The sequence below is a fragment of the Emydura macquarii genome, unplaced genomic scaffold, assembly GCF_026122565.2.
Source record: "Emydura macquarii macquarii isolate MOO-44397 ecotype Brisbane River unplaced genomic scaffold, CSIRO-AGI_Emac_v2 contig_71, whole genome shotgun sequence".
NCBI classification, from domain to species: domain Eukaryota; kingdom Metazoa; phylum Chordata; order Testudines; family Chelidae; genus Emydura; species Emydura macquarii.
The window spans coordinates 5,590,275-5,613,671 of NW_027130208.1; the positions used below are offsets into that span (position 1 = coordinate 5,590,275).

At 39.7% G+C, this 23,397-nt stretch overlaps 1 protein-coding gene across 32 annotated transcripts in view; it reads right to left on the minus strand.

Annotated features, from left to right (window-relative positions):
• Positions 1-5,912: 5,912 nt before the first annotated feature.
• Positions 5,913-23,397, minus strand: part of MAGI1 (membrane associated guanylate kinase, WW and PDZ domain containing 1) — a 461,964-nt gene continuing 444,479 nt past the window's right edge. For 14 of the 32 annotated variants that reach the window (XM_067541995.1, XM_067541864.1, XM_067541805.1 and 11 more), the window contains 5 exons: positions 16,058-16,148; positions 15,875-15,935; positions 14,898-15,044; positions 13,387-13,525; positions 5,913-9,541 (listed from right to left, as the gene is read on the minus strand). In XM_067541995.1, coding sequence (XP_067398096.1) covers positions 8,817-9,541; positions 13,387-13,525; positions 14,898-15,044; positions 15,875-15,935; positions 16,058-16,148 — 1,163 coding nt within the window. In that variant the 3' untranslated portion in view covers positions 5,913-8,816. Of the gene's footprint in view, positions 9,542-11,016; positions 11,106-13,013; positions 13,526-14,897; positions 15,045-15,874; positions 15,936-16,057; positions 16,149-23,397 lie in introns of those variants that run through there. The other 18 variants (XM_067542013.1, XM_067541965.1, XM_067541975.1 and 15 more) reach the window with 4 other exon arrangements.

Consider the following 23,397-nt stretch of genomic DNA (forward strand, 5'->3'; position numbering starts at 1 on the left):
CACCCTGCGCCTCTGGCTGTACATGCATCATCTCTTGGGATAGGACTTTTTCCACACCTTGGGCACGTAGGCTGGAATTTGTCCTTCTTAGGCCGTGTCTACACATACAGTGCATGCATGTACCTAGTATCCTATTCTTTTAGTCTCTCGTCAGCATGATAAAACACCTATGTGAATGGTAAAAGCTATGTCAATGGGAGGAGCTCTCCTGCCGACATAGTGCTGAGCACACAAGCACTGATGTCGGTGTAAATTATGTCTTTAAAGGGGATGATTTATTCGCTCTACAAGCTGTAGTTTAGACATAGCCTTAGTCTAGGAGTTCTCTCTCTCTGTCTCAGGGGTTTTACAATAATGACTTAACACTCAAGCGTCTGTTTACATTTTCTAAGCTAGTTTCTGGTTTTTCAAGTTTGTTAAGTTACTCGAGGTTTTGCAGCTCAGAATGCTTTGCTCTCCTTATTGTTATGGCTAGGGTTAAATCCTTCTTCAATTGTAGCTGCTATGAAATGTTTTTATCTGTTAATCCAATAACCAGCCTGTCTCTGGTATTTTCATGTTTTGCATTCCCAAAAGTCATAGTTTTCAGCCAATGTATTAAGAGGTCTTATCAAACATTTAACATTTCTCCCTGGTTCTTGAGCCCTCTGGTGAAAACATGCTTTTTCATAAAACCAAATTTCTCAGGGGTGTAAAGTATGCATCAAACATATCCAGAATCCCTTCATAATCGTCTTTGTGACTGTCTTCAATAAAGTCAAAAGATTTTAAAGATATGCTCTGCTTGCTTCCCCATAGCATAAAGAAGATACCTGTACATCTCCAGTTTCTTTGTGGAATTTGTTGGCAATGCGAAACCTTGCAAAATACAGTTTCCAGTCTGTCGGTTGTGAAGGTATGTCAGAGCCAAAGTTCTCTGGGGCATTGAAGAGTGGCATGTTGATGAGATCCTACCACCTTTGTCACTTTGTTCCTTCTGTCTGCAACCTTTGTTGATGTTTGCCTTCTGTTTCTGTTCTTAGTTTACTCCTGACGCCGTCACGTTCTTCTCTGCCAGACAGGGACAGTTCACGGAGCTTCCTTCTGAGCAAGACACACACCAGATGTGCTCATCACAAGACCCTGCCTGCGATGGGGTTTACCTACAGCGCCACCTTGTGGCTGAACAGTGCAATACAGCTTAGCTTTCCGCTACACCTCCTGGGCTGCTTGCGGTGCCATTCTGCTTTATGCTCAGATGGAGCAATCCCTCTCACCCGGAAGGGCTGGCTGCCTGCTTCTCACCCTCTCTTGTCATTAGGGAAGCCCCCATTACACATACAACAGTCTTCAGAAGGTTGCAGTCAGACTTGGGCTAAATCAATGTGGTAATCAAGTTCTAGAATGAAGCCACTCTGCCTCCAAACCCCACAGGTTCCAACCTAGTGCTGGTTAGCTGGAACACACCGGCTGGCCTCCAACACAATGGCGCAGAGGGAAAGAGCTGGTCTCTTCTGTAGAGAGGATCCAAACCATAAAGTGACAGATCAATATCACCTCCTTGATTCACACCTGAAGGCTAATGGGATGCCACTACAATCTGCAGTGTACCCTCTGACAGTAGTTCTCAAGATTCGCCTCTACTCTAGCAGGGGTCTAAGCTGGGACCTCCACTCCCACTGAGCAACATGAGAAAGCAGGGTGATAATGCCCTAAGGTTAAGCCCACTGCCTTAAAAACAGCTTCCCATAGAGCACCCCACACTAGTGCAGGTTGGAGATCACCAAGACATGCATAATTGTGGACAACATCTGAGAGAACTTATCACTGTTGCTGGATCAAGTGGAGAAGAAGAAAGTTTCTTTTTGCTCCCCAAAGCAAACCAGGGGCTCCAGAAGCACACAGAGATCTGGAAGAACCTCATTGACAAAGGATAGATAAGCAAATCTTCTTGATAATTGGGACAACTCTCTAGTTGCTTCCACAACCAACCAGTATTTCCTCCATCTCATCTGGAATGAACATTAGCCAGCTTGCTCCCAAACCTATCCCTATTCTCACCTCACCCTCTGAAAGACCAGTGCTAACTTAAACAATCCTATTCACACCTAGTCAAGTCAGCATCAGATTTGCAGGGACCAGCGCATCCCCTATTAATTACACACAGTACCAGTTACATTATGGTTAATTCTGAAGGTCTAGAGGGAGGGATAAGGCAAAGAGATATTAATGATCTGAAAACACAGATGAAATGAAAGGAATAGAAAGCGAAGGGAATTTAGTATCTTGGTCAGAGCTGACTTCAGGAGGAAAAGATTCTTCAACCCAAGGATACAGAGACCTGTTCAGAACAGCCCTGTATGTAGGTGAAGGCCCATCCTGCATTGACTAGTATCTACACATTTCAGGCCAGATCCTTAGCTGGTATAAACTGAAGTCAATGGAGTGAATCAGATTTACATCGGCCAAGGATGTGACTGACTGTATTTAGTACACTTACCTGGCCTGTGATTTAGCTTTGACTTCAAAGTTATTGTTCAAGATATCAGCAAACTCCATCTTACGGTTTTCTCTATAGAGCTCTCTTTGTCCCTGGTCCTATTTCCCACTGAATTGCAAGACCTAAAAAGTTCTTATAAGAAGCTGCATCCATTGGATGATCAAAGTCCATCAAAACCTTTGTATCTATGCAAGAGATGAGACAGTCCTCTTTTTCGATTTTAGCTATGTCTTAAGGCTCGCACAAGTATTCTGACCAAAGTAATTTCACGTCACATATAACAAATGGACTGAATGTTAGGCTGGAGTACCCTTTGCCATAGTATCCTATTCTTTTTGTCTCCAATTGAGCAAATCATCCCTAATCAGCAAAACTCCAAACACACATACTTAAACCCCATTGACTTTAATGGGATTGAAGCACTTGCTTAAATGATTTGATGAATTAGGGTCTTAACTGCTGGTGGATAATATCTCATTATAATTGTCAATGGTAATAGAAAGGGTATTGGAAGGAAGATGAAACGCCATGTCTCAGGGTTCAAGGTAATCACTGTGAGAGTGAAACCTTAACAAGAAGCAGATTAACCATCCACCCACTGTGATACCTGCTGAGCAGTGGGGAGGCTGCTTCTCAAGGTGGGCACAGGTAGACGTGCACTAGCTCTGCTCGAGATGGAGTGCTAGAAACTAGCATCGAGGCTGTGGCAGGTTGGGTGGTGGCTTGGGCCAGCCACACGAGCACAGTATCCAGGGGCTCCTGCAAGTTTTTACTTGGTTAGCTCCCTGAGCTGACGTTCATGCCACGGCAGCCATGCTGCTGTTTTTGGCGCGCTAGCTCAAGCAGAGCTAATGCGTCTGGTTGCCCAAGGTGGGAAGCACGCTCCCAGCTGCTGTGTAGACATACTTGGTGTGGGGAGTGGGCTGGGTTCGCCTCTTCCTCTTTTGGTCTGGTGCTGGCCTCTGTTGGAGACAGGGTACTGGACAAGTTGGACGACAGGTATGAGCCAGTCTGGCAATTCTTAGGTTCCTATTACCTATTCCCAGACCAAAAAAATAAATGAAGATGGAGCTAAGGTGGGGAATAGGTAAAAAAAACATTACAAGGTTGTTGTAATTATCCAAGAAACAAGCATTATAAACACAGGAAATTCAGAGTTAAGGTTATCTTAAAAGAAATCCAAACATGTTAAGATAAAAATTGCCCAGTTAAGATACTCAAACCACCTTAATTCTGCCTTTTAGTGACGTTGTGCGGTTATGATTAAGGCACTTGAGTGTTTTATGGACTCGGATTAGATTACATTTATTTTTAAGGCTATTTTTTCCCCTCCCCAATTCTTCTCCACTCGTGTCCCCCACTACGGGGCAGTCTCTCTAATTCCTAATGAGTATGTAGCCACAACACAAAGGGTGAAATACTTAGCCCAGTTCTGGTGCCTTTACCCTGGATAAAACAGGCTGGAGCAGTGGAAAGTGGCTCCAAAGCCCTGTAGGATTCCTCAGGGGCAGGAATGGAGGAAGACAGCGCTAAGGCTATCCTCCAAGGACGCCTCAACAGCCTTGGTACAGGGAAATCACGGGAGCCAAGGCTGTCTAACATATGCTAGGGACTGCTGAGCAACCCAGATTGGGAGGGCATAAACTCTTTCCTGAGCTGCCAGTTCTGTGCTATGCCTCTTAGATAAGCAGCTCAGACCCTCACCCAAACTCCACCCTCAGAACACACAACTTCATTTGCAACCTCATTGGGGGAGCTGATGACAGCATGGGAATTAGGAATCCACCATCCAGGCAGCTCCAGAGAGGGTTCTTTCAAACTCAGATCTGAGGTGCAGTGTGCTGGGCTCACAGTGTACCCCATGCTTCCCAGAGACAACGCCATTTTCCAACACTGTCAAAACAAACACTTTCTGCAAGCAATTACATTCATCGAGCATGGCCTGCAGGCAGCTGAAGTGCACTCTGTACTTTGGTTATATCAACTTCTCAGCACACAAGCACACAAGCACACAAACCCTGCTGCAGGTAAAACAGGCAAAGAAGAATCTCAGAAAAAGAATTATTTTAAATAGAGGAAAAGTTTTGCACAGCAATTTGAACCTGTAATTTCAACTCCTGGGCTACTGAACACACAAAAACTAGAACCTGTGTCTCTGCTGCTAGTATTGCTTTCTGTAGCATAAAGCACTGAATATTCATGTGCCATTAACACTAAAATACACTTTACACAGTTTTCCCACAGGTACTGTTTTTTGTGTACGAAAAAGCCTAATATGGCATTTTACTGCCTCTTAAGTGTGTACATAGGAAGTAATGCAAAGGAATTAACACAGGGTTAAAAATTATTGAAATGAAATCAAACTTCTGAGTTTTCAGTCCAAAATATGCAACAAATACATTTTGGGTTTTTTTTTGGTTTGTCTTTTTTTTGGTTCCTAAGCTGATTTCCTACAAATCTTAAGGATATGGAATCCCAGAACGCCTAACAGACATACATTTATAGATGACACCAGCAAGATATAAATGGCGTCATCTTCTTGGTGAGACTTATGAGAGTCAGTTAAATTGCACACATTCTAAGACATTTCTAAGGCTCTTCAACAGAACAGGGGCCAGCAGACAGTACTGCAAACCTGCTTTAACAAAACCCATAGCAATGAGGGGCGGGACAGTATCGATAATTAAATAATAATAAAATAAGCAAAGCACAGTAGATGGACTGAACACAAGACCATGATTAAACAAAACATACATTTGACTATCTAGGAATGCAAGTTCAAGCTGAGAATGAATTCAGAAGGCAAGCTTTACAAAAGCAACACAAATAGGCTAGCTAATCTAAAAGTTGCTAGTAACGGCGAATTAAAAATCAGAATGAACTTAGTAGTATCAAACTTGGTGAACAGTCCCCATGCAATCAGTAGAACTACTCATGGAATTAGATACTAATCAGCATGAGCATGGGTGGTAGAATTGGATCCAGTGCTGGGTACCTGTTATTGACACTGGAGACCAACAAATTAACACCACCACAAAAAATGATGTAACCGGCACAAAAACCAGCAAGCCGAGTTTTCAGTGCTGTTTTGCTCACTGCTTCATAAACTTTTCAGATTTTCATCATGCAAGAAACACAAGCCAATTAATCTTCAAGCAAATCCAAAACTGAGCTGTTGTAAACGGTCAGCATCTTTTCTCCCAGTTTGAGAACACACAGTCTAAAAAGGATCTCTTCCTTTTTGTTGAAAAAGAGTGAATTTAAGGTCAGGTACTCAGCTGGTGGAAATTAGCATTGACAGACCTACACCCCTACAGACCAGCTGAGTATCTGCCCCTCAGTGTTCATGGAAGTGGCGCACAGTGTGCTACCCACAGCAGGACATACTGTGCAAGCTTATGTCCACTGAATTTCAGTGTATGCTAGTGCCAAGGACTAAAGTATGGGTAATTAATCTGGTATTTATTAAATTCTATACTAAGTAGTGTTTGAACCAATTAAGTCATATTGACCAACTCCGTTTAGGTTATTTAAGCTATCTTATTACATAAAAATGCGGCAGACATACAGTAGAAACAACAGAAGATACAAATTCAGAAGCAATAATTATGGAATGCATACATTTCAATATAATTATACAGTAAAAAGTCATAAAAAGTCACAAAAGATCTGAACTTAAAAAAAATAAACACGCACAGATTTGGGTATTTTGTTTCTACCCTAACATTCTTTTAGACATCAAATCTTCAGCTGAAAAACCCTACTGAAGATGATACGATTGAAAATACAAAACATTCAATCAGCAACTTTCTCTAATCAACACATTTGCGCTCCCAGTAGGTTAGCTGAAGTACGATGAAGTGTAGAATAAGGGTCTGACTTAATGAAATAGTATTTAATATAAATCTGGTTTTGCAATTCTTACTTAATAGTCTTTATACACTATTTCCACAACTAAGAAAGAGTAGGAAGAATTATGGCCTCTGACTAATATTTTATAGGACTCTGTAGAAGTATTTAGACACATACATGAATAGTGCCTGCATTTTGGGGATTTTACAGTATTACATACGACACTGCATTAGATTATGGGTGATGTCAAATCCAAGTAAACACCAAAGTCATATTTATCTACATTCTTAGCTCTTGATTATTTGGAGGAACAGATTTTATCTGATACAACTGGAATCATAACTTCATTTTTGCCAACAAGCCAAAATACTCTTAGTGGTTGACCCTGGGAAATAGACATCTAAATATTTTAGACAATTTTGGGTGAGTAACTATTAGGGTGTGGCTCTCTCTGAATCTTACCACTACACTCATATGTATACTTTGTATGGAAAACTTTTATTTGATAATAAAAATAGCATTCTCCTTCTTTGTTGCTACATCATATACATTGGGTCTGTTCCAAGGAAAGAAGCTTATACTGGGTAAGTTCACATCTACTTATACTAATGTTATGTATAAACCCAATAAGTCAAATAAAGCTATGAAAAATGTAGTATTTATATATGCATAGTGTTTTATAAAAAATTGGCCCATATACTGCTTTTTCATCAACACAGAAAAGAGCATTATGTCTATAGCACATTGCAAGAAATGATGATTGAAGAACATAAGACTGCATACAAGTGCTTAATAATACACGAGCAGGCCCCACCATGAAGAAAGAAATGATATCCAAACCAACAAAAGCTTTAGAATTACTTATATAGTCTCCCATTTTAAAACAGCTTTACATACCTGATTCAGTTTACATTAAAATATATTCCCATGAATCAATTTGTTCCATTTTCAGAAATATAAACACTTATCACATTCCTCACATCTAAATTGTGTCATAAATTCTCTTTTATACAAGAAAAAGGCAACAGTTTTATTTTTTTTTCCAACAGGCTCTATTAATTACAATTTAAACTCTGTACACACGATTGGCCATCTTTTTTTTTTTTTTTTTTTTTTTACAGTACCATGGCAACAACAGTGATAGACTTGCAATGCTTTTGTGTTGGTATGGGAAATGTGAAACAATATACAGTATACACCAATGCACTGTAAAAAGCAGCAATTTACTTTAGTGGTCCAAAAGTAACGGCAAACATTTTGGCTCAGCTAGGCAGTAATCCATTAAAATCTTATACCAATACCACAGCAGACTTACCACACAGCTCGCAAATTTAAAAATACAACTTAGAAACTTGCATTTTTTTTTTCTTTTGCTGCTCTCTTTAGATTCAAAATGACAGCATAACCAGCATCTAGGCTTTCACAACCAGACCCTTCCACTGATTGCCTCTTAGTGTCCTTATGTGCCTTTGACTTGTCTCATTTTTGTCTCAGTAGGGATGAAGCAGTAAAATAAAACTCGAGTATATCTATCTGTGCATTGAGACAAAGATTTCCAATTTGGCAAAATAAGAAAAGCCCACTGAGCAGATGGAATATACCTGCTCTGTGAAGGGAGAACTCATTCTTCCAAACTTCACTGTGCCTTTATCCCAGTACTCCAGTGAACTACCCTTCATCAAAGTAGACCAAACAATAGCAGACATGCTGAGATTTCAGTCCATACACTTTTGTAGTTGAGTAGGACTCCGTGGGCACTTTCTTAAAGAAACTGTAAGTGTTGTTGAGACTGGTGAGAGATTGATAGTCAACGTTTGTGTGTTACACAGATATGGCCACTACCAGTCTTTTGCCTTCACACATCCTTGAGAGGGGGCCTAAAAATATAAACTGTTCATGGAACAAACTATAAATTCCTTATCATAAGTCATCTTGTGCTGTTTTGTTTTTGTATAAATATCCTTCATTGAAACAACAGTCTCTTCAATCAGTTCTTGTAATTTTAGGAACTTTTTTTCTCCTCTTTTTTTATTCCTTCAGCAGGAGTGCTCCATTCCTATTGATATGCACATTTTAATCCCTCACACCCTTTACAAAAAAAAATCCTTTACCTATATTATATATTATTGGCTGCCCCCATTTAACTATGGGGGGAAGGGGAGGGAGAAGTTGCCTGATAGAGGATATTCTCAAGAAATCTACAAGTATGTGGAAACAAAACTTAATAATCCTTTCGGACCAACATTTGGCAAGTAACTTAAAAAAAATACACTTAAAAATACTTTCTTTAATATTATACATCAGGCACAACACTTTGTATATATTTTTTTATAAGATTTCATCTGCATGTTGCTATTCATAGGATCAGCAGGTGTCTGATATTCCATCATTTAAGAAACTAAGATAATTTCATCTTTATTACCCTCTTCTTAGAACCTTCAGCTCTCTAAAGACTGAATGTAACTCTGTGCATCAGACGAGTACCTCAGATGCTGAGATCAGTGCTGCACTCTTTGTACGGCCTCCTTCTCTGTTCAGGGGGATGTCTTTTGTTGGTTTCATATTTCAAACAGTGTTCTTCTCTCTCTCTGTGGCCGACTCGCTCATCCCTGATCCTTTTGTCTGGTGACCTCTCCCTTCTTCTGTCAGTTGACTTTGCCCTCCGTTCAGGTGAGATCTCTCTTCTCTTGTCTGGTGATTTTCTTTGATCCATCAGTCTTTCGAATGACCTCCTTCGCCTGTTTGGTGACCCATCCCTTCTGTGAGTTGGTGACCTTTCTCTTCGCCTCTCGGGAGAAAGGTCTCTCCTCCTGTCATGTCTCTCCCTCCTCTCCAAAGTATTGTCAGCACTTCTTGTCCCTTCCCTCCTTTTTTCAGGAGATTTCATTTTTTGTCCATTTACCACCATTCTCTCTGGTTGTCTGTCTCGTCTCCTTCCCGGTGACCTGTCCTTTTTTCTGCCTGTTACGCTATCATTGTTTTGAGAAGTTCCATTCCAAGTGTGGTGTTCATTGGATTGTCTGCTAAACTCTCTGCTGCCTTTTGGATCTTTAACATATGTCCGCTTGTCCCCATGTTGTGATGATTTGTGAAGATCTGGTGGATAACTGGACTCCAATGATGGGTGTTGTCGTCGGTCAGATGGCACATTTTTCATTTCCGATACATTTTGTGAACCTGTGGCGGGGCTGTTCCTGTCACTGCTGGGGTCTGGAAGAAAAACAACAGCAAATTGTTTGGTACAAATAGCTTATTACAGTTCTGACACCATTTATAATTCTTCAGACTTCATTAGTGCCAAAAGCAAACAACTGTTAAAGCAGTCAGTAGAAAACTAACTGAAGCGTTTGTTAATTTAAGTGCAACCGCAAACAATGAGTTACAGATTAGTATTGGTACTTCCCATTATTAGCTCTATTTTAGTCCAAGTTGCTCTCATCTTTATGCTCTGCTCATCATGGGGAATTTTATATATTTCTTAGTCCAATTTATAATACTTAAATTAAAATAAGTTGTTTCTAGTGAAAACAAAGGTTTGCAGTTTTTAAATAAAGGATGTAGCTCCCAAAAAGAATGGCCTTTTAGGAAATGATTATCGCTTTTTTTTTTCCTTTTTAAATAAATGCCTTCTTAGAGATATTAGTCTGTGTGATGTTCCATTTTAAATTACTAAAAATATGAAACAATATAATTAATATTTATGTTTTGAACCTGTAGCACAATATTTTAATTAGACTATAAGAATGAAATTTCCATTTTTTAAGAACTTTAAACGTGTTATTAAAATCTCATTTAGTTCTATTAAATTATGAACTAGTAAGTGGGATAGATTTTGTTTTGCCACAATGATTCAGATGACAATAAAAGTTACGATCTTTTCTTATTGAAGAAATGGAAGGACATTCTAATATGCAGGATGATTTTGATTAACACCTATTCTCCTGTTAATTATTTCACTGACATAAAACAGATCTGACCTACCTTCGTCAGACAAACTGCAAAGCAAAGAAGCTGTACTGAAGCTAAGCTAAAATTACATCATTTGTAACTGATGCTTATTACACATATGGCAAAACATGAAAGCAGTTGCACTGACAACATGAGATGCAGACTTTTTTTTTTTAAACCCAAAAAGTATCTTCTATTGGAGAACTCGGCTGACTTTAAATAAGTATTTAGCACGCTTCCTGAATTCAAATTTGGAAAGTCACCTACTTTAAGTAGAGTGTCTTGATGACAATGACTTAACAGCCAACAAACCACTTTGCAATCCAGAATCTTTTTTCACTCCTCCACACCGCGCATGCTACACATTCATAATTTTCATTTTTCTCGTGTGCAAGCTCTTTTACATAAGCTTCTCTCATTGTTTGTGTGTGTGCGGGTCATTATTTTTATGATTTATAGATGAAAAACGTGGCAGCTCATGGGAGCTTATTTTGTTTGATGTTTAAAATCACGGTGAGGGAGGACCACACCATTTTCCCACAGCTGTCTTGCAAGCTGGCTGTTGCACAAGTTAAGAGTGAGTTTTAAAGCACGTTCGGGTAGCGTACTTACAATTCAAAGAACGCTGGATGCTCAGAATGAATTGCTGTACATATAAAAATATAGCTAAACGGAAAGCAATGTGAGGGAATTAGGCCACAGCACAGAAACACCTAATATTGATTTTAGCTACAAACCGTAGTTTGATTATGGCCCGTAAGGTAGAAGCAAGGCTCCCCGAGCTTGTCATTTCTCATACATGCAGCGATATTAGGAGGTATCATCGCTGAGGGAGGAAGAGCCCAGCACCAAGAAAAGTAAGAGAGAGAGAGAGAGAGAAAAGTAGAAAATTTAGATTCCCCACAACAAAGATGAAAGAAAAAATATCTACATAATTTATCTTAGGACAAAGAAAGTTTATTTTTCCAGTATGATTGTCTAGGCATCACCCAAAGGTAAGGCTGCAAAGACAGCAGTTATTAGAGTGACATAATTAGACATGGAAAAGGTGATTCAGTAACCCAGACAACTGATTCATCCATTTTAAAAGACAACTGGAACAGCGACTCAGCATGTCATAGAATAACCATTAACAATCAAACAGCAGCAACAAAATAACGTCCACCAAAGACCACAACATTAAAAATAAGTACAAAACTCATTACAAAAATATACAGCCTCAGAGAGAAGCACGTTCCAATTAAGTCTGAAAAATACTGGAATTTAACATTTCCCGAGTAATCACTTGCGACTGAAGAAACTAAGCCCAAAATGTTACAAGTGTGTGTGTGTTTAAATATATATATAAAATATATATTACAACAGTGCAGCCCCTGCATGTCAAATCCTTGCTTGAAAACTATATGTTTAGCAGTTCAGTATATTATTAGCCAAAAGAAAACTGGTTTTGGATTTTCATCCCGTGCGGCAGACATATGTTTTGAGAAGTGAAGCACTTAATTTACAGGACATTTACGATGTCTAGCATATGATACAGTACTGTACATTGAAAGAGGTATAGGAAAAGATGGAAGTAGAAAGAACATTACATAATTTCAGTGCTATGGTTAAACCATCTGGTGAGTGGTTTATATTACAGAAGTGTAAACCCACAACTTCCTGTCTATATTATCAAATATTTTAATTGTTTGAAATTTATATTCTGATTTGGTCAGACATTTAAGTTCAATTCTGCTTTATAAGCAGATAGTGGAAACTCTTGAACATGGTACAGTAAATTAAAAAAACCCATAGTTCATGAATTGTGCAGCATGATTTTTTTTTGTTTTTAGGTAATGGAGTGAAAGACAGAACTTACTGACACAACAATATCCCATATAAGGGAAAAAAAGTATAAAGGACATCCCTTCAAACCTCAGTTTCTATTGAAACCTCAAAGACCTTTGGTTGGGAGCAGCCCTACACTGAGGGCATAGTTTTCAACAATTATCTCAAATAAATAAGACATAATTACAATATTAAATAGAACACTATGCTCAGCCACTCAACACTCTAGCTAATCAACTTCAACCAACAGGTGTAGAAAAGAAATTCTATTGCAAATCTTAGCAGAAAAGGAAAAGTAGCACATTTCCCTCAAGACAGACTCTAGAAATCTTTTCATTACCTCTTAACCTTTTCAGAATTTACAAATTAATGACTTGATATCAACAGATATTTTAAGGGGGGAAAACGGGCTCAGAAGGGCCAAATTCATATATTTTTGCATAAACATTTTTAAATAACTTTATAAATATTTACATAAATATTAGCTGAAGGCAAAACCCATAAGCCTTCTTTTCTTGGCATTCATGCCCAGGGATACAGAAAAACTAAAGAAAAAGCCTAATAATAAACTACTGCTTCAAAATAATTCAGGATTCCCATTTTTTTGGTATTGATTAGAGTAGAGGGCCGCAAACTGTGGGGCACGCCACCCCAGGGGGGCACGGAGGAACCTTCGGGGGTGTGGTGGGACCTGGGCCAACCCTCACAGGGGCAGAGAGGAAGCGCCACCCAACCCCATTCTGCCCAGTCTCCACTCCAGCCCTATCCCCATCCTGGCCGCAGTCTGGGCCCTAGGCTCCGTGGCTGCAGCTCCCAGCCCCCAACCGCAGCTTTGGCCCCATTCCCAGCTCCCAATTGTGGCTGTTGGGGGGCACGGAACAGGCAAAGGGGGGGCGTGACCCCAAAAGTTTGGGGACCACTGGATTAGAAGAAGAGTTATTTTGAGATAACAATTCAACTGTTGAGACGTTTTGGCACAGTTTAGAACATTCCTTATTTGGTTGGACAAGACAATAAGGTGTTTTGTTTTTTTCTCTCTGATCACCAGAAATACTGCTAAGATGATCTTGCCTTACATTGCGCCCAAGTCCATGGAAGCAAGCAAAGGATGAAATGTGTAGAAAATTCAGCACAAGCGAGGAAATTAACCGTATGTTGCAAAGGTTGGTAAGACACTGGTGAGAAAGGAAAATAAAAAGCATTCCCGCTTCAGATCTTGAGACAAATCATTCATGGAGTGATGCCAGGGAAGAAAGGAATGTTTTCATAGTTTGACCCACCATATTCTGGTACAGAGCCATCTCCACGTTTCAAAAACAGGCGGACTCTGCGGCCACCATTTTTAATCAGTTCTATGGCTCGAGCATGCTTCATGTTCTTGGTGGTTTCCCCATTGATCTCTAGAATTTCATCGCCAATCTGTCAATGTGATGAAAGAGCAGAATCTAGGATTAAAATTAGCCTTTCAGCAGAAGAGTGCCACTTTGAGTAGGTCACTTGAAGGAGAATAATATTAACACACTGGTTTATGTCTAGGAACTTTCTCACTTGAATGCAGATGCATGCATGGCATGAATCAATTAACCTGGTTTAGATATTCAAGAATTTACCAGGAAAGGAAAACAAAGGAACAGACCATCAGCACGCTGGCTTCAGTGAAGCTATGTTGAGTTACATCAGGTAGGGTTCTGCTGCTGTAAGTTTATCCTTAAAACAAAACCTTTCCAAATGTTAACATTTTATACACTGCCTTTTTGGGAAAAGAAAATACACTGGTTGTACAGTTATTAAATAAACAGCATCATGTGTGCATTGTGTGTGCAGACCTATACAAAAAAAGATAGACCTCTTCTCTGAGACTCCTACAGTCTAAGGCCCCAATCCCACAAAGACTTTTGCATGTGCTTAATTGTTGAAATGAATGGAACTACTCACATATCTAAGTTAAGCATGTTATGGGACTAAATTAGACATACCAAGCAAGGTATTGCACAAATGGTGTAAACAGAGGTAGAACATGTGCAATGCCCTGCTGGGTTACAACAGTGGAAAACTATGCAATACTTTTGAGACCCATTAGTGAGTGTGTGTTACACAGGTCCCTATCTGTATCTTACCTGCAGAGCATATACATTTGTTGCCACCCCCACTAGGAAACTTTAGCTCAACCTCTAGCAGCTCATGCTTTCAGCTCTGGATGTTCCTGGTTCAATCCCCACTGTGTTGGTCAACATGGCACCGATCACACTTTCTTTCATGCATGAAGCTTGCCAGGTTTTTAAAGAAAATGTATTCATTAACATTTGGGGCTAATGTCTGGAATAAGGGCTGGGGTGAGGTCAGCAACTGATTGAGCTTCAAAAGACAGAGGCCAAATAGAAGCCAACATAAGGAGCAGGTGCAACTTCTGACAGATGCCAGGCTGGTAAGCAAGATAACAGAGATAAGCAGGAGCTTTTTCTGTTGCCATTTCATTTCATGGCAGTCTGCAGGGCATAGGGATCGGCAGTGAGGGAGGAGTCCCTACAACTTTCAAAAAGTTCTTGCAATCAATACTGAATATTGCAGCAATTCTTTTAAAAACCGGCTTTTCCCCTTTGGGATGAAAGTGTGGAAACCTCTACTGACCTTACTGGGAGGCAAGCATAGCACCCTCGGAGCCCGAATTTGCTCTACAATGGCACTTCAAATCTATTCTTATCATTAGAACAAGTGACAAATGGTGACAAGTTTTTGCAAAAAATAACTTTTGTTTCAAATCGATTTTTTTCAACTCTCTTTTTGTACTTACCCTCATCTTTCCACATTTCTCAGCGGGGCCATCCTCAGCTAACCGCAACACGTAGAGATCCATATTATACTCTCGGCCACCTCGCAAGCTAAAGCCAAATCCTTTGGTTCCTCTTTCCAGTTCAACAGTATAAAAATCTTGGTCCTGCTGGAGGGAAGACAATTTGTACAGAACTGAACAAGAAGTTGAACTCTGTCCTATTTCCTGCCCGGCAAATATTTAGAATGGACATTAAATTGTCTCAATAACAATATATATCTACAAGGTTTGGTTTCATACAAAAACAAAGGCTTTTCATTACTCCTAAAGACCCAAACTGTGATTCAAAGAGTGTTTGTTAATGGTCTGCAGAGAGCTGGTTGGTCCCATGGTGTTAGCTACTTCTTCTTGTTAACTGCTTGCACATTCCATTAAACACAACTAAAAAAAAAGCATGCAATACTTCTCTATGCCACATAGTAATTGCTGTATTACCACAAGGATGCTTAGCAATCAGTAATGAGAGTGGTTATCATTGCAATTGCCAGTCGGAGGGAAAGTACCCATGAGATAATCTCTTTACTATTAAACTGTGGCTTACACTATGATAAAGTCAAAGAACCCATGCGATAGCCATCTTATCAAACTTTGATTTCTTCTCTTTTTCGTCCCCTGAATCCTGCATTTGGTGCATCTTAATACCTTCAGGCTAGCCCCCTCAGTGTGTGTTACTCCAGTAAACAAACACATAAATTATTACTGTCATAAGATATTTAGTCATCTTTGTTTTTAATCCTGATGTTTGAAGTGTTTGTCATATGAAACAACATCAAGGCATATTAATACTCTGATGAGTGATCCCTCTTTTACAGACAAACTGGATGAGGGAATCTAGCCTCACGAGAAATTTTCTAGGGAGAACACTTATGCACAAGCCTGGAGCAGCCTGGGACCACATTTGCATAGTAAAAAAAGCAAATCAGAAGGGCATCCCTTACCTGTGCTGCTTGGGGCGGTTTGAAATCAAACTGGGATTCCTGCTTTGGTTTTGCATTGTTCCTGTTGAAATGAATGAGGAGGAGAGAGAGAGAAACAAAACAACTTATGGGAAATGAAGATGACTGAGAAGGAACCAAAGAAATAGCGCGTCAAGATGCCCTCCTCAAAGAAAATTAGCTGACCTGGACTCTTGGGGTATCTGCTGAGGAGTATGTGTGGTTGTAATTGTAGCAATTTTTTCTGCATTGGTCAATAAAGTAGCATTGGAGGATTCTGTAAAACAAAATGGTGCTTTTTGTGAGGAAAGATCTTAAATCAGATAATTCATTCAAACACAAATGCATGCTTTGCAATGGGATTTCACTGGGAAATATCAAATACATTTTTAAAGAATGTGCCTGAGAGGGAAGTGCATTGGCTCATCTTTAGTAAATCCTAATTGAAAGGGGGATTTTTCTTACTAGGTACGGATTAAGTATTTATTTAAACATCGACTGTGCAACAATTGCCCAGAAATCCTTAAATGCATAGTAAGCCTTTGATAAAGAAAATAGTAATAGGAAAATAAGGATGACAGAATTCCTCTCAGCCTTCTATAAATGCAGCCATATGCCATAGCACAGCAACTATACCTCTTACTGAGCTTTTTACCCAAGGGCTGCATATTGGAAGTTTACATGATGCTGATAGTCTGAATGTTCAAGACATCATCTCCAACTCCATTACCATTGAAAAATGAATGGTGGCGTGGGGTGGGGTGGGGAGGTAACCTGAATCAGAAACAATGCCATAGCTTGTAAATGTAAATTCAGCACAGCAGGGCGCCCCACTAATATAATTACGTACGTAATGTAATTATATTTTCATGTAAATTGGATTTATTCTCCAGTAACCAAATTTCATCAGCATTTTTATTAATCTCAAGGAAATTCTGAGAGCAGTAATTCTGAAAAGGCAAACAAGCAAATCAGGAAAACATTTAGGAAGTTTTGGGCTAGACATATTCCATGAGCCACCTCACTATACAAAGCTAAGGTACATTTTTTTTTAAATGTATAGGCTAATTAAGTATCATGGAACTTTTTGTTGCTTGATCAGCAACATGTATGCTAAATCTTGTACGCGAAAGTCAGAAGATCATTTGGGTGCTTTTTCATAGCAGCACTAAAATACTTCATAAACCATAATGTAAATCAGTGCTGTTTCCATCTGAATCTGTGGCTTTAAAGTTTTTGTTATGAGATATATTGAATAAAGGCCAAATCTAAAAGGTATTGATTTCAATGTCAGTTTTCTATTGATTTAACACTTTGGATGTGATCAAAAATGCGTGGATTTCCACATCTCTCTTCAATATTTAACCAACTGGGCTGTTCGAATTCTTACTGTTCATTAAAATACAGTCTATTGCACATTCCACACTCAGTGCAATATACATTCCCCTTGGAGTAGCATAACCTGTATCAAACACACATAAAAACGTAAGGGTGAGATTTTCAAAGTCCTCAGCATTGGTTTAACTCTTCTAGTGAAGTTCTGCGGCTTTTGCCACTGATTTCAATAGGAGCAGAGTTCGGCTAATGCTGACTTCTTTGGAAAATCCTACCTTAAATTAACAATGGGCCCATGCCAATAGCCTGATCTGAATGCCCACAAATTTTCTTGGGGGAAGGGTTGAAATCTGAACCATTTTGGGAAAAGGCCTGGAATATGAATTTTGCAAGTGGGAGAAAAGACAAATTTGTGGTTAAGTCATAAAAATGAGAGACTTTGGTTCTATCATCTGCTCTGCTACAGATTTTAATAGCATTGAGCAAGGCATGAAAGAGAAAGACAAAAAAAAAAAAAAAAAAAAGCGCCATACGAAACCAAACCATAGAGATCCAGATACAAATACCCCTTGAAACATTGTGAGTGTTTGAAATCTGGCCTTTGCAACTTTAAGGATCCATGGTCACAGAGCCCATGCACACGCTGTAAGTGTATGTTATTCTGATCCTTATTGAAAGTGGTACTGGACAGCTTTAGAAACTACAGACTGCAGCCAATACATACACCTTCGATAAAAGTGAAGGGATAAGTTCAAGAAAGCATTCATATACAGAGACAAATTCTCTTGAATATAGAGGATTTCAGTCATCAATAAGTGAAAAAATGACCTGAAAATCCTTGAACTCCTTGCTTGGCCATTTTGGAAGGTGCAGACTTGGAATCTGCAACTCGTGAAAATACTCCTTCCGTAATACAGAAATGAGTGTTTTCGAGGAAGAGTCATCTTAAACATGGTTATAATGGATGGAACCAGTTATACATTCTTAAAGATTACATTCAATATTTGTGTTCGTTTTTATGTTTATTTATGTAAGAGCAAGTGCTGAGAGTGTCGGTGACATTTGCTTGGGAAATCACAACAAACAAAAATATCCATATGTTGTTATAATGATTTCTGAAGCTAATCTAAATGAATATGTTGAGAACAGCTAATGAAATCACTAAAAGCCATGGGAACGCATGATATTCAAGGCATAAATGGGAGCTTTTTCCCCGTAGTCAACAGCAGTGATAACTGTTGACTCAATGGATAAAGCAGAAATATCTTGGACTACCTTTTCAGTAAATCTTGGTAATTAGCAAAGCCAGTATTAAATAAGTAAATAAATACCCAGCATGTATATAGTGATTTTTATCCAAGGCATATTCCCCCCTTCCTGGCCAGAGGAATTCCACTGAATACCACTGAGGTATTCTTTAGAAATCGTTAGCATGAATCCAGCCAGTGTGGGTATCAATACCAGTGAAGAAGCACCGGTTGGGCCTACCATGGGCCTTGGGGATGCACTGAGTTTGCTATCCCACTCTGAAGCCTGTGCTGCATGATTTCTATTGTTACCTGCACTAGCTGGATTCACACTAGCTCAGGTCGCCTAGCCCATGAACAGCTCTTGCTGTGTAGACATTCCCTGTGATCTTGTAAAAAGGACTCACCTCCCCTTGCTGGAAGGGAGGCTTACGGGTTATTTTATTTCATCTGAAGGGCTACAGTCTGAAGTAAGCACGGTCTAACATGGCTGAGCTTATTGATTACTTTAGCCTTGTTTGCACTGACTCTTGGTTTGCTAAGGGGATTTCAGTCACAGATTTATCAATGTTAAGGTCAGAAGGCACCATTATGATCATCTAGTCCAACCCATTTACCATTGTGGGCTGCATATGCAGCTCTTTATGTGTTATGTGGGCCGCATGCACACAAAATATATATTACCTGTATGGCTGTGAGGATGTTGCGTAGACCGCAGCTTTGTGCTGATTGAGCCACAAGCGGCCAATGGTTCTCAACCTGTGGATCTAGTCTGACCTCCTCTATAAACACAGGCCAGAGAATTTCATCCAGCAATTCCTGTCCCACACCCACTTGGTTTCTAGTTGAGCTAGAGCTTTACCAAACATGACAGAGAATTTAAGTGACCGAGAACACACTGCATCTTTTGGTAATTTGTGTTCTGATACTTAATTATCTTTACTATTAAAAAACTGTGACGGTAATGTTCAAAATTCTAGTCTGAATTTGTCTAGCTTCTGCTTCCAGCCCACAGTTAAAACAAAACAAACAAAACAGCCGACTGTCCAATATAAAACTCTAAGGTCTTCTTTCCCGCCTAACTTTGTTCGCGTTATGCTTCTGTCATCTGGTATTTCTCCTTGTTCGCTCTGAGGGAAGGTCCCTCTAATGCTGATTTGTGTTAATGGAAGGTATGTGCCTCAATTATAAGAGGAGTGATTAGAAGAAGATGGTTAGAAGCTTTTCTGGAATAGTACCTAATACTGGGGTTGCATTTTACTGCATTGGTTTATTTTATTTTAAACTTATAGGGCACCTGGATAACATAACAGGTATCCCCTTCCCCACTAGCTGGGTGGGTGTGTTTGAGAGAGGCTGAGGAAAGGAAAGTGAAACTAACAGGGCTTGTTGGGAGTGGTGTTGTCTATAGCTAGTCTGTGTGGGGAGACGTGCACTCCTGCTTGTGAGCACTCGCTCCATTAAAGAACTGTTGGATATTAAGACAATGTGGTCTTGTCTAATTCACTTGGACATCCCTGAGGCTACAGTCTGCTCCCAGAATAAAACGTTTCTCAATTGTACCGAATTCAAACAGCACACAATCCCCACAAACTTTCCATTAACATTTTGGTATGGCAGAAAGATTGGCTACAAAGAGAATACAATATTCTGTTCCTCAGGAATTCATGCTAAGAATACAAAGTAGATCAACAATACATCTTAGGTACTGATGCAGTTCCATGACACTGTTCTGAGTCTATCTTTAGACCACATTAGCATAAGAGTTAGTAATTGTCAACAGATGTGCAGTATTTTTACTAAATCTTTATGATAAAGGCTCAAGATAGAAGGCGAGCATCCTTGCTGAATAATTTCTACAGTTCCCCCTATTTTGAAATGAGAAGAGCAATCTATCTAATTGATTTAAAGGTTGTCTAGTTTTACTACCTTCTGTAAGAACCACTGTATCATTTGCTGAAAGGCTATTTGTAACTTCTTACTTTAGATTAGATCTCCTCAAACTACCTTTAATAATAGAAATTTCTTTCTCCACTGACACTATCAGAAAGCTTTGCTGAGTCAAACTGACTCAATGGGTACCAACCAAGACTTCAAGTTCAGGCTCAGAGATGACAACAAACACCGCTTTCAGTTTGTTCCCATGCCAAACACGCATTCCCAGTATACTATACATTTTACCCTGATCTGTAAAGACTTATGTATGCAACTGACTGAGCATACTGTAGTAGTCTCACTGCTTTCAAGGCCAATTTCAGTGGGAGTACTCAAACAAGGTGTAAAGTTAAGTACGTGCAGAATCAGGGTCTAAGTTAGGAAAGATCAGAATAATTATCTAAAATATTTGACTGTACTATGGGCCAAATTCTGCCCTTGGATAGACACATGCAACTCCCATGGACCTCAATGGGCACTATACAAATATTTATAGGGCAGAACTTATCTACATATTCACATGCATACAGATGCTTTTTAATCATTTCCTGGCCATTGCAGATGCCTGGGATACTGGTGCATCATCCTATTCTCTATCTATAGTGCAGTGTAGTATAGTCTCCCCTGTGGGCTATGATACTCCGGTCTCACTTCCATAGTTGGCTTAGTGTGAGGGTGCTGGATGGGGTGACGACCTGTGCTATACAGGTGGTCAGAATAGATGATCTTGTGGGCACTTCTGGCCTTAAACTCAATGACAATCAGAGGGTGTAGGATTATCACACAGTTAAAATAACTTTAAGAACTTTTTCGTTCCATTAATAAGTGATGCCAACTCTTGTGATCTTCTCTTGATATTTGGCATCTTTGAAAAAGCCTCATTATGTCAGAATCTCAGCTTTCATTTGAAAAAGGAAGTTTCTAGCTCTCTTTGCTGTGGAGAAAAGCTTGAAAATATGACCTTAAGAGCTCCAAATCCAGAAGGCAGACGACAAGAACTCAACAGTGATTTTTTTTTTTTAACCTCATGGTTTTAAAGCAAATCTCTCAATTTTTGGGGGGAGGCTGCATTATGACTTGCTTGCTGTGTAAAATTGACAAAATCACTTGGAACTGCACAGTGAAAGTTGAACCTAAGGCCTGAAGTCTGCAGTGACCCCAGTGTAAAGAGCAGAGTTTGACCATTCCTTTCTCAATTTTCACTCCTTTGCCTTTCTGTCCCTTCAGCATGGAGTGCCTTGAAAACAGCCTCAGCTGACACTGCCAGCATAAATATAATGAACATAGTATGTTGTGTCTCTTTTAATCCTGCTGTGTGTGTTTGGGTGCACACAGCTGGATGTTTCTGACACACACACGGACCGGCTGAGTCGATGTGTGGAAGAGGAAATCTTAAACCAGTCAAGATTTTTATAACTCAGATGTCAACTTCTCTCAATTTTGTTCAGTTGCCGAAACAAAGTCTCTATTCAACAATGGCACTTGCAGGCCAGTTCAGATTCCGGCCTATCTGACTTAAAGTCACTTCTTTATTCATGAATACTCAATTCACTGGAAGCTGCAGAGAATCACACAGAGCTTGACCTGCTGCTTGGCAATATAAGGAAAAGCCCTCAAGCGTACAGAATATCTCATCCTAAACAGAAGTTATTTACAAAATAAAGATAGGTACTTTCTGGCCTTAATCAGTTACAATTTTTATAACTAAAAGCATTGCAATCAGGCTTCTTGGGTAAGGCATGAGTTCATGGTTCAGGGTGTGATTTTCAAAGGAGTCTTACTACACTGCAAAGAAAAACCTGTGGCGCTGAGTCTGAGAGGCCGGGTCAATTGACTCAGGCTCGTGGGACTTGGGTTTTGTGGCTAATAATAGCAGTTAGACATTCCCATTGGGGTTGAAGCCTTAGTTCTGAAATCCAGTGAGTAGGGAGGGTCTTGGAGCCTGGGCTCCAGCTCAACTGAGAACACCTATACAGCTATTTTAGCCCTGTAGCCCAAGACCTGAGAGTCTGGGTCAACTGACCTGGGCTGAAACATTCAGTGCTATGGATTTTTCTTTGTAGCATAGACATAACCTTGGAGTTTTAGGCACCACTGAATTTTTTTACACTGGAAAGTGGACAAGTAACTCCTTTATGCTCCCTTGAAAATCCCTGGCTCAATTAATAATTTCTCTCCAGCTCTCTAAAAATATTCACTGCCATAAATATTCATTCATCTTTCATAGTTACAGAGTACAATGTGGCTTGTGTGCTAGACACTGAAGGATAAGTGACAGCAAAATGTTTCCAGTCAGACTTTGGAGTGAAAAATACCTCATGTTAATAGTTTTCATTTCAATGGGCTATCTTATTCGATCCAATTTTTCCTTAATTGCACTCTTTCTACATTTAATTGAGTTTTCTAGACTGCAAATAATATATTGCACGAGTCTCAAAATGCTCATTAGGATTGTGTCAGGGCCGTCAAATGTTATAAACATTGATTCAGCTTGACAAGAACAGGATAGCAGGAGAGAATTTCTGCAAAGCAAATTTAGACTACAGACCAAGCCAGGACATAAAATTACAATGCATCAATAAAAAGCATGGGATTCAGTACCATAACGATGTAATCCTACTATAGAAATATCTCTAGCATTTATGCCTTGTTCCTACTTAAGGTTATGGTCAGGAATAGGTTTGGGAAAAGAGTTCTTCCCAATTCAGTCCTAGGCCTTGTCTGCACAAACACTGAGGATGCAGCAAGCTGGGATGTAAATCTACCCCATTCTAGCCCGCCATGTCTCTGTAGACCCTGCTGCTGTCTCTCACTTACAGTTCCTTCGCGCGTGGCAGGCTAGTACAGGGTAGATTTTCACCTCAGCTTGCCACAAATTGTTTGTGTTGCCAAGCCCTTAGATATGATGCAGATCCATTTATTCTGTGATCAGGTCTAGCCCCAGCTATCAGCCACATTAAATAATTCCTGGGACAATGAAAATTTTGGCACAGCAAAACCCCATCTAGG